The sequence below is a fragment of the Diadema antillarum genome, unplaced genomic scaffold (assembly GCF_040938485.1).
Source record: "Diadema antillarum isolate AM-2024a unplaced genomic scaffold, OU_Dant_1.0 seq00001825_RagTag, whole genome shotgun sequence".
Taxonomy (NCBI): domain Eukaryota; kingdom Metazoa; phylum Echinodermata; class Echinoidea; order Diadematoida; family Diadematidae; genus Diadema; species Diadema antillarum.
Genome location: NW_027272499.1, coordinates 2,376 through 14,643, shown reverse-complemented (window position 1 = coordinate 14,643; position 12,268 = coordinate 2,376). Strand labels below are relative to the sequence as shown.

Here is a 12,268-nt window from a genome sequence, read left to right as displayed (position 1 = left end):
GATCATTGATTTTGCAGTGTTGCTGTACATACTAGTCTATGTAAAATGTCTTGCATTGCCAATAAAAAGACTTGACCTGGGCTAATTCCTAACTTTTCCATGTACATTATAAGACACACACACAAACAAACACGCACAATTAGTTTAGGGGATGCTCTAAAGTGCAGATTTTGGACATCCTTTCCCCGCTTGGTCACTTCGACGCCACCTCGCTGGTCATACCTCCCCCAGTCATGAACATAAACCCACACCCTTGACTACCAGTGGAGGATCCAGGGAGATGGGCGCACTTGGCGCACCGGGCGTCCCCCCCCCCCCTCCCCCTCCCCCCTCCCCCCTCCCCCTTTAGTTTCCAAAGCGAAAAATATATATATATAGCTTCAAACGGCAGTTTTTGTACAGTAAAATGTCAAAATTTTCAAGCTCGCTCGCTCCTCTCGCTCGCATTTAGTCGTAATGTCATTCTCCTGAAGTTGCTGCCAGTAATTGCCGGCAGTTGCGCCTGGTGCGCCCCCCTTAATTTCCAAAGCAAAAAAAAAAAAAAAAAAAAAAAAAAAAAAAAAAAAAAAATAGCTACAAACGGCAATTTGAGGACTGTAAAATGTCAAGATTTTCAAGCTCGCTCGCTCCGTTCGCTCGAATTTAATCTTTATGTCATTCTTCTGATGTTGCTGCCAGTAATTGCCTGCAGTTGCGCCCGGTGCGCCCCCTTAATTTCCAAAGCGAAAAAATATGGCTAAGAACGGCAGTTTTTGGACTGTGAAATGTAAAATTTTCAAGCTCGCTCTCTTCGCTCGCTCGCATTTAATCGTTATGCAATTCACCTGATGTTGCTGCCAATAATTGCCTGCAGTTGCGCCCGGTGCGCGCCCCTTAATTTCCAGAGCGAAAGAATATGGCTAAGAACGGCAGTTTTTGGACTGTAAAATGTAAAATTTTCAAGCTCGCTCTCTTCGCTCGCTCGCATTTAATCGTTATGCAATTCACCTGATGTTGCTGCCAGTAATTGCCAGCAGTTCCGCCCGGTGCCCCTCCCCCTTAATTTCCAAAGCGAAAAACATATGGCTAAGAAAAGAACGGCAGTTTTTGGACTGTTTAATGTGATATTTTCAAGTTCGCTCGTTCCGCTCGCTCGAATGTAATCATTATGCTCTCCTGATATTGCTGCCAGTATTTGCCAGCAGTTGCGCCCAATGCGCCCCCTTAAATTCTAAAGCGAAGAAATATAGCTACAAGCGGCAGTTTGTTTGTTTTTTACTGTAAAATGTCAATATTTTCAAGCTCGCTCGCTCGCTCGCTCGCATTTAATTGTTATACGCAATTCTCCTGATGTTGCTGCCAGTAATTGCCGGCAGTTGCGCCCGGTGCGCCCCCCCCCCCCCACCTCCTTTATTTCCAAAGCGAAAAAATATGGCTCCAAATTGCAGATTTGGGACTGTAAAATGTCAAAATTTTCAAGCTCGCTCTCTTCGCTCGCTCGCATTTAATTGTTATGCCATTCACCTGATGTTGCTGCCAGTAATTGCCAGCAGTAAGATGCGCCCAGTGCGCCCCCCCCCCCTTAATTTCCAAAGCAAAAAAAAAATACGACTACAAAAGGCAGTTTTTGGACTGTAAAATGTCAAAATTTTCAAGCTCGCTCGCTCGCTCGCTCACATTTAATTGTTATGCAATTCTCCTGATGTTGCTGCGGTTACCGGCAGTTGCGCCCGTTGCGCCCCACCCCTCCTTTATTTCCAAAGCGAAAAAATATGGCTACAAACGGCAGTTTTTGGACGGTAAAATGTCAAAATTTCCAAGCTCGCTCTCTTTGCTCGCTCGCATTTGATTATTATGCCATTCACCTGATGTTGCTGCCAGTAATTGCCAGCAGTTGCGGCCGGTGCGCCCACCTTGATTTACAAAGCAAAAAAATATGGCTACAAACGGCAGTTTTTGGACTGTAAAATGTCAAAATTTTCAAGCTCGCTCGCTCGCTCGCTCGCATTTAATTGTTATGCAATTCTCCTGATGTTGCTGCCAGTTATTACCGGCAGTTGCGCCCGTTGCGCCCCACCCCTCCTTTATTTCCAAAGCGAAAAAATATGGCTACAAACGGCAGTTTTTGGACTGTAAAATGTCAAAATTTCCAAGCTCGCTCTCTTTGCCCCCTCGCATTTGATTATTATGCCATTCACTTGATGTTGCTGCCAGTAATTGCCAGCAGTTGCGCCCGGTGCGCCCCCCTTAATTTACAAAGCAAAAAAATATGGCTGCAAACGGCAGTTTTTTGACTGTAAAATGTCAAAATTTTCAAGCTCGCTCGCTCCGCTCGCTCGCATGTAGTCGTGATGCCATTCCCCTGATATCGCTGCGAGCAATTTGTCGTTTCACACGGTCATTCCATAATCCATTTATAAGGGGTACAGCCCTCTCCGGCACTTCCACACCGTCCCCCCACCCTTGCTCGCTCCCTCGCATACTACCCCCTCCCCCCCCCCCCCCCCCCCAAAAAAAAAAAAAGAAAAAAAGAAAAAAAGATGAAATCCTAGCTACCGGCGCGCCGGTGCCCTTTCCCCGCTTGGTTTCCCTCCAAAAACAGTAAAAGTCTAGGGATTGAGAGCTTCTTATATTCCAAATGTCTGTCCAAAAAATCTCGTAAACATTTAGTGTCAAAACGCACCCCCCTTGAAAAAAAGCTGGTGACGCCCCTGGTGCGCCGACCCTCACCCCCTCTTTATTTGTGACCGTGCATCACAAAACGAACAAAAGTCGCATACACTGATTTTACGTGAGGAATGAAAATAAGTGAAATGGGTCAACTTAGCCGATCTTGACTTTTTCATATTTTCTGAAAGAGCAAGTCTTCTATTAAATTATGCTAAAATTTGGGGTCATAAAACGGGCGGGGAAGTTTTTTTTTTTTTTTTTTTTTTTTTAGCAGTTTATCTCGAACATTTTTGGCAGAATAGTGTGATTAGGTGTGTCTTTAGAGTCCCTTTTTCATTTCTGAAAAACCTTGTACACACTCTTCACTTTCAACTCTAATAACTTTTAAAAGGATAGTGCTGTTGCCTTTAAAGTTAGCATTAATTATGGACAAAATGTGTTTACGAGGCATGCTTATTTTCAGTTTAATCTGATAATCCCTTCGTTCTTGGTACTCAGGTGGTTTACTTCCTGTTTTTTGTCCCATTCATCGCACAGCCAGCACGGTTTGCTAAAGATTAAGCGCTTGAATAGACACTGTACTTCAAAGCCTCGTTTCTCAGTTCAATCTTTTCCTGGGTTTGTGTTTTTTCCAATATTTAGATAGGTTAGGACAGTCCATTTCATTTGAGCAACTGCTATACATAATTTTAAAGCTTAAGTCTGCTCTTTCAGAATATGGTCTAAACTAAAAATTCATGTCTGGCGACTTTTTGTTTGTTTTGTGGTGCAGGGACACATTTGTTGTTAAAACAAAAGAAATAAAAAGAAAAAGATGAGATGAAACCCAGAAGAAGCACCAGAAATATTGTCTGCGCCCCCCCCCCTTTTACGGAATTACTGGATCCTCCCGTGGCAAGTGAAATTAACTTTTCCCTTCAGCTCAAACTGTCAACCATCATGCTGAGTTTAATGCTGGACTATTAGATTATGTTTTAATATGTTCTTTGTTTTCCATTAAAAAATGCATTCAAAATCCCTCAAAATGAACACTTTGATAGGCAACTGATGAATGCTAAAGCTAGGGTGACAAAGAGGAGCTTCAGCTTAGAAATAAGATATCAAACAATGTCAAAAGAGTGTGGGCAGTGTGAATGGTCATAAATATTACGCACATTACCTCTTATGTTGCTGTCCATGACACATGATGCATTTGTTTTGCCCTAATAATCTAATAGAATGCTGTATGGGCTTCATTATATATGTGTTCTAAAAGCTAATGCCCATTGCTTGATTACCAAACACACACACACACACACACACACACACACACACACACACACACACACAGTTTTCCAGACGTGTTTAGTATGCCTACTACCCTTTTTGAAATACATGTACAATTTGTATCTAACCCTCTGACTGATAGAATAATCATTTTGTTATCGATGTTTTATCGTCATGCAAAATTTTCTCTCCAGGACACCAAGAAATATCACTGAACGGTTTTATAACCTTCACCTACTTTAAAAAACTTAAACTATACACTCTCATCAGTGGAAGATCAGATATCAGATTCAAGTAAAACACAGCCAGCGGAGTAGCTTGGGGTATCATCTCCCAAACGAGGGTGGAGTTGAGGGAGGATATTCGGGAGGAATTGGCAGCCCTGAAAAGGGAAATATTTCCTCACTGAGACGTGCCTTCTTCAGTTACTGTAGGTACGACTGTCGTGCCATCGCCTATAGGTAAAACACCAAAATATGCATAAATTAATTACACACACTCTTTGTGACCCCAGTAACACAAAACAAGAAACAAAAAACATGTAAGCAGTCACATACCTAGTGTATGTAAAATGATATAAATGCGGGTGGGGGAGGGTCGAAATAGATATGTAAAGCTCTACAAAATGGTAATTAATTAGGAAAATAGTGGGCCACACACTATTCAATGAACAGGTGATATAATGCAGCAAGCACAAAACTTGTTTCATTCCCAAATTAGCCACCATATAAAAAAAGCCTCATATCAGAAAATTTGGCATATCTTGTAGTGATTTGGCATGAATAATTTGCAGTGATTATTATACACTTGTCACTCATTCCTATTTGTTTATCACTTCTCCGTTGGAATTCTCTTTTCATTGGAAATTATGAAATATCTGAAATGTTATTTCAATTTGTGGACATGAACTTCAAGTCCCATCATTATTAGTGTTAGTTAAAAAAAATAAAGAACGACAAGGTGAAAACACGAGTTAAGAACACAGACAACTTGACACAATACTATGTTATGATGTATTATGTTCAGCAGATGATACAATGTGTGTGGAGATTACCCTGCGTGCAATCTGCTCTCAGCGTTAAATTGAATCCCATGCGAGCGACACTGGCATCAGAAACGAATCGAATCAACGTGTGCTCGGAGCTGACGTCGATGTCATCGGGCCTGCGCGGACCGAAATAAGAATGGCCGTCGCCGATGTGAAGCCAGTCCCCAATACCAGTGTAGAAAGTTTTAAAGTGGACGTGTAGCTGACACCCTGATGGCACCGTGACATTCCACGACACATCAGTATTGTCGGGATAGTCCTGTGGGAAGTTCGGAGAGGTGATGACGGCAACAGCACCATCTGATTCCAAGTTTACTGTTCCAAGGAAAGGATTGAAGCACAAGATGATAGTTTTTGTTCATTCAAGATATACAATAAGGGAGAGAGGTGCTTCGTAGAACATTTCTGAGTAGGCAAGAGAAGGGAAGGTCATGCAACAAGAATTGATAGATCACAGGGGAAGAGAAGGGTATAAATTGATGGGAATCAATACCAGATGAACACATTCCTAATTATAAAAGACAAATGCATAGCTATGAAATATGAACAGAAACAAAACAGTCTAAATCATTTAGCTTATGATTATTTTCAAAACATCATAAGATTCCACTTATAACCTTCGCCCAGAGGTTATGTTTTTACTCGCGTTTGTTTCTTTGCCTGTCCGTCTGTTAGTAAGATACAGTGTAACTCAAAAAGTTATAGGCGCAGATTCGAATGAAACTTACAGGAAAAGTTGATAATGACGCAAGGAGTAGAAGACTGAATTTTGTTAGCGACCCAAATAACCGTCTGGATTGAGGATACTTTTTTGAAGAATTACCTTTGGCAAATAGGGCCAACATGCGAGGAAATTCAAGCTGCACGTACAATGTATTTGAGCGTGCAGCTAGCTTGCTGATGAGTTTAATAGCTAAACTTTGTGACACAACAGAAAGGTTTTTTTTTTATTTGGGATATAATATATCCAAAATGAATAACAAGAATAGTGACGACTTTCAGAATGCGTTTATGGGTAAACACTGGTTGTCGGAGCTCTTTAAGGCAAAATAGTTCATCGAGACTTACCTTCACCGTTTGAGACCACTGTCGGCTGTGTCGTGGCAGCACCTACACATTAAACACCAAACATTCAATATAAAGCACACCGACTATGAACCTTGCATCACCGAAGCAACGACATATTTCATATCCTGAATAAGATGTTGAGATTATGCCTTCAATCCGTAACCTTTTTGGAAACCATATTTGGATGATAGACGGAAAGTTACCAGACTTTGGAAAAAGAAAATCGGCAGATCACGAAAAGATTTCGGCAATTCTTCACGAAAGCAGAAATTCTCTCAACCAGTGTCATGAGACGGAATCGAAATCTTCATCAACAGGGAGAAAAGAGCTGGGCTGAAGGAGTTACGTGTAGATTAGAAGGACAGAGTAGTATGCTGATGAGGCCGACGGACTAGCGACGCATACAGCATGGGGAATTGTAGCTTTCTTTGGCATTTCACGGAGAATTGGGGAGAAGAACGTTGAGGAAGCATTAGACTGATACGCCCAGAAACTGAAAACGCTTCCTGACGCAGCAGGGGTAATAGAACTGTTACACCTACACCAAAAACCTCAACGGGTCCCTCAATGAAATAACCAAAATCCAGATATGCTATGTAAGCCAGATATGCATGTGCAGTTTGTTGAAAAGGTGTTGATACAGAATTATGCCTGGATTCTAAAAGGCAAGGGGGATGTTGATTATCAAAGGACGGTCTGCCACAACGAATTAGAGACAAGCGACTAAGTCAGATACGGCGAGAAACGCTGGGAAATTGGAATAGTTCTCACGAAGTGAACCAATGAACATCTAGATTAGATTGCGTGTGGCTAATAGAAAGGAAAGAGCAATGGAAAATATTTCTTGGGGACATTCAGCAAAGTCCAACAAAATTCAGCAAAGTCAATCGTAGGAAGGCGCCGACGGAAAATGGGTCCGGATCTGAGACTGCGCAGAGAATGAGCCAGCGACAAAAACCTGGGAATTGCATTCGTCGGAGATGGTGGACGTCAAGAGGAGGTAATAGCTCAAAAAGCTCACGTACTATTGATACGGAGACAAAATTGACGGAATAAGAGAATTAGTGAGTGTAGTAAAACTGTATTAAACATGAAAATACTGGTATGTATGAGTGGTATAGCTTTGGAATAAGAGAGCAATTCCAGGCATGCTAAAGTTCGTATGTTAAAGGTAGGGAATCCCATTTGCACGCCTTAAATGAAGAGTTGTATAAATACAGTGGTATGTTGAAGAGAATATCATTTTAGAAACTCCCATAAAGTATTGAAAGTGGAAGGTAACATTTAGTACATTTTTTTGACGGTTAGATTTTGAATTGAATTGTTTTCGGGGCTCACCGTAAATTCCAGTACATTACTAGGCTACCTTTGCAGACCCATGTACTGCATGTGTGTCCATTATGTATATTTTGTGAAGAAAGTTCATCAACACTTACACACATTTCTATATATACATTCTTACCACACACTCATTATGTTATTACATCAGCTCTTGTACTTTTAGATTTGTGTTTATAGATCACAAATACAGAAGAATGCAACAAAAAGGCTTAAGTGTGGCTGACACACAGAACTACTGAGTAGTTGAGTTTTGTGCATTATTCAAATTTTAGATAACTGTTGACTTCCAAATTTCTAAGCAGTGTCCTAAGCAAGTCCCCTGAGGTTCATATTTAATGTTTTGCTGCATTTTGGGAGGTCTGCAAAAGGTATCCCCTACCTTTAAGCTTCAGGGTTCAGGCATACACATTTTTTGAAATCAAAATGTATTAAACCAGTATTTTGTTTATCTTACAGGGGATGTGTAGAAATAGACAAAACACAAAAATAAGAACAACAACAACATCAACAACGATCCTTGCGATGCATTATTACTACTGTTTCCATGTCTCTGGTAGATATATATTGGATTTTTAACGAACTGTAACTGTAATTCTGAAGACAGAATAAGTGTTCATAAAAGTTACAGTCAGGTAATCAGTAATACCCAATCACCAAGTCATTAAAAACCACTATGACGGTAAAGAAAATACACCTAAAGAAATTATAATCTTACAAAAAATCAATTCTGCTTTCGACACATCAAAGGAAAGTGGTTTATCCATAGCACCCATCCTTAAAACGAAGACACTTTATCTACAGAGTGTCAACATAAAAGTAGTTCATACCGATATCGTTGCGTGACATCACGTCGGGCACATGTGTTTCTGAAAGTGAAATATAGAAATTCAAAAGATATTAGAAAAACAACAACGTAATCATAGAAAATGAACCTCTGCATGAAACTTGCCACCAGATTCCTATAAACTTTTCTTTTGAACCAGTTGTCTCATACAATAGCAATTATACATTGTTTATTGAGCGAATGCACAATCTTTCAATCTGCACCATAGTGCCAATTCACAACGCAAATCAACCTCACTTTATCAGCAGCTGCAAAATTTACATTTTTTTGGGGGGGGGGGAGGGTGTTGGGTTTTATGCTTTCGTTTTTGCTTTTATGTCCCTTTTTTGTGATTTCACTGTCTTTCAGAGTTATGGCGTCGGCTAATTCCATATCTGGCCCTGTCATGCCCTCCAACCCATCACTTAAACTAAATAAAAACATTGACTACTAACCTTCAACCATAATCTGGCAAACGGCTGTCCTTTTGTCGCTGCACCTTTCGTTGTGGAATTTTCTATTCAGCACGTAGATGCAGGCACAGTCAGCATAATATTCATCATCTGGTTTACCCGCATCCCAATCTCGAATTAAAAAAGAGAGTAAAACATCACAATTGATGTCTGAATGTTCATCACTAAAACATTTTTGCGAATGTATGATCATGATCCATACAAGAACAAGGAACGTGGTAAAAATTGATATCACATTCACGCCACTTTTTTCAGGCAGTATAACATTAAGATTTTTCTTTCTTTCATCTGCTAAACGTGGTCATAGATTAAATATTCATTTCCCTGTAAGCAATGGTTTAACGGTAGGCCTACTTCCTTGTTAAAAACAAGATGCCTATGATTAAGACGCTAGGGAATGAAATAGTCCATAAAGTGCTGAATGTCATGAGAAGTTAAGGACATTATGATGTCGGAATGGGGACAGATTTTTTTCCACATCATTTTATGACCAAACACAAAAACAAACACAGTGGGCCAGATTAGCCATAGGCGTAGCCAGGTTGCTTTTTTTTATTGTGAATAATACTATATTAGCCAGCGAGCGAGCGCTTGAGTAAATTCTGTAGTGATAGAATACTGTTTACTTCTCTGTAGCTCTCACTATGCGGACGTGCGATTGAACATCATTTAGTATGCCGATATCAACAATCACATTTCTTCTTCAGTATATTCTATATGTAGGCCTATACATAAGTAGTATAGGTGTACGTATAGCGTCATAAAAATATGATTCATATTTCTATTGTTCTAGAACAAAAGAAATATGAAAAGACAAAAGAATTATGAATTATGAAATATGGATTATGATATGATTTATGATAAAAAGATGGATTATGATATGATTTATGATAAAAATATGGATTATGATATGATTTATGATAAAAAGATGGATTATGATATGAATTATGATAAATCGATGAATTATGATAATAGATATGAATTATGGATATTTACATAACAATAGAAATTGGAAAGAACAAAAGAATGTATGAAATATGAAAAATGAAAGATGAATATTCATGAGATATGAATTATAGATATGAACGATGAATGATGATTATGAAATATGAATATTTATGGATCGATATGAAATATGAAGAATGAATTATGAAAAATATGCTATTGTTTTAAGAATCCGCATCATTGTTTCATCATATTCTTTTGTTCTCACATCGAGAGATATTTTCGAAGGCAATGGTCGAAATGGTCATAATGACGATTGCAATCGTATTCATGACATTTGTTTGTTTGATGACGTCACTCCGACAAGTTCGGACCTGTCCTCTGACCGACGCTCGCCCGATCGAAAACAAAAGAACTTTAAAAAACAAAGAAATACATAAAAATGGGGGCGTGTCCTCTGACCGACGCTTGCGCAAAAGCTCGGGTGCTTTTATCACGGGTGTCGCGAATGTTACGGTCCCAGTGTCGAAAACCCAAAGCTAGGCAAAGCAATGGGTGTACTGTTTAATGAATCCATGAAACGTCTTGATGCGCTCAAAGAGAATGGATATATTGTACACTATATTTGGGAATGCGAATGGAAACAATTGCGCCAAATGGCTGATGTACATCCACACATTGCACACCTTCAAATGGCTTTTAATCAACAATTAAATCCACGTGACTCGTTCTATGGCGGGAGAACTGGAGGGTGTTCGCTCTTCTACGAGGCGAAGCCCGAAGAAAAAATCCTTTACTATGATTTCACCAGTCTTTATCCCTTTATCAATAAGTTCGGCAAATATCCTGTCGGCCATCCCAGAATTATCTATTCTAACTTCCCTTCACTGTCTCGAATTTTTGGACTCGTCAAATGTAAAATATTACCTCCTAGACGTCTGTTTCATCCAGTGCTCCCCCATCGCTCAGGGGGTAAACTTACTTTCCCTCTATGCAGGACCTGTGCAGACACCTTGAATCAGGGGCCCTGCAAGCACGCAGATAGGGAGCGTGAGTTAGAAGGCGTGTGGGTATCGGAGGAACTGAAAAAAGCTGTAGAGATGGGGTATACGCAACTCCGAATGATCGAAGTATGGCACTTTGACAGGTATACAGTGTACGATCCCAAAACAAGAACGGGAGGACTGTTTGCGCAGTATATAGACAGCTTTATGAAAATAAAGCAGGAAGCCTCAGGCTACCCCGCCCATGCCAGTACTGAAGAAGAACGTGAAAAATACATTCGAGATTATTTGGCCCATGAGGGAATTCAATTAGACTCTAAAAACATCGCGAAAAACCCCGGTTTACGCGCCATTGCCAAGGGCATTGTTAATGTGCTGTGGGGGAAATTTGCTGAGAGACCAAATCTGAAACAAACGCGCTTTGTCAAAACCAGCGCTGAGTTGTTAGATTTCTTAAAGGATCGCACTATCGAATTACAAGACATTCTCGTTCTAAACGACGACATGGTAGAAATTCATTTCAATCAAGCCGAAGGCTTCGTGGACCACAACGTCAACACAAATATCATAATAGCCAGTTTCACGACGGCATTGGCGCGACTGAAATTGTATTCTGTCTTGCAGAGGCTGAACGATAGGGTCTTGTATTACGACACTGATAGTGTAGTCTTTAGAACAGACCCAACAGTACAACATCATGACCCCAAAACCGGCGATTTCGTTGGTGACTTGACGGATGAACTTGGTGAAGGCGAGTTCATTCAAACCTGGCTTTGCGGTGGTCCTAAGAACTATAGTTATCGCACCAACAAAGGCAACACCGTGTGTAAGGTGCGTGGATTTACCTTGAACGAGGCAAACTCCCTCGTTATAAACCATGACTCTATGCGCGAATTGATACAAGGTGAACCGGGATGTCTGAAGACTATTGTGGAAAATAGAATTCTCAGAGACGTAAAAAGCAAGTCCGTGTACACTTCCGAGAGAAAAAAAGACTACAGGGTAGTCTTCACGAAACGAGTTAGATTACCAGGTGGCACGACACTGCCTTATGGACACGCGGACATTCCTCGCTTATAAAGACCTCAATGTGTCTAATTGCCAATCATTCGCTGTTTATACATTGTCGCAGAAGGTGGTACTTTCTCATCAGCTCTGTACCTACCGCTGGCATTGTCGTTGCTAGGAAATCATGGATAAGTCGCGCGCATCATATATGTCCACAGTGCTCAGAAATGTACTGAAAAGTACCAATGCTGGTACAAATGTATTTTGTTTGGCGCTTTTTGTATTTCTCTTCTTTCTATTGTTTTATCTCGAGTCTTTGCTCACTAGAGATGCCCATTTGTCAAATGGAACGGTTGGGTTTGATTTTTCCTTAAATAAAACTGACGTTATCCCCGATGTCAGTTCTTTCGCGGGCGCATGATTGCAGCGCATTATACCGTTATGTTGCTCTTGAATATACCGCGTAGTTTTAACAGTTTGCTTCATATCGTCGTCTTATTCTTTTAAGAAACTTAACTGAACCCACATCTCACGTATGATAGAGTATTCCGTTCACTTACTTCGTTTGACATTTGCTCTAATTTCATTTACAGAACTTAATATCTTATTGTGTTATTCATATAGCTATATTTGTACTATTTGA

At 40.3% G+C, this 12,268-nt stretch overlaps 1 protein-coding gene across 1 annotated transcript; it reads right to left on the bottom strand.

Moving 5' to 3' along the window:
- Positions 1 to 3,517: 3,517 nt before the first annotated feature.
- LOC139712596 (dorsal-ventral patterning protein tolloid-like) lies at positions 3,518 to 11,496 on the bottom strand. Its single transcript, XM_071624405.1, has 6 exons — positions 11,463 to 11,496; positions 8,651 to 8,779; positions 8,200 to 8,238; positions 6,032 to 6,073; positions 4,970 to 5,278; positions 3,518 to 4,370 (listed from the first exon to the last, which is right to left on the bottom strand). Exons 1-6 carry the CDS (start codon positions 11,494 to 11,496, stop codon positions 4,318 to 4,320), a joined length of 606 nt encoding a protein of 201 aa, XP_071480506.1. The 3' UTR covers positions 3,518 to 4,317.
- Between the last annotated feature and the right edge of the window lie 772 nt (positions 11,497 to 12,268).

Excerpts from the sequence above, each read along its gene's own strand:
- LOC139712596 (XM_071624405.1), bottom strand. The coding sequence starts at position 11,496 with ATGGTTTATAACGAGGGAGTTTGCCTCGTTCAAG. Across the intron at positions 6,074-8,199 it reads GATGTCACGCAACGATATCG|GTGCTGCCACGACACAGCCG; the intron begins GTATGAACTACT and ends TTTAATGTGTAG. Across the intron at positions 4,371-4,969 it reads GAGAGCAGATTGCACGCAGG|GCGATGGCACGACAGTCGTA; the intron begins GTAATCTCCACA and ends TTTTACCTATAG.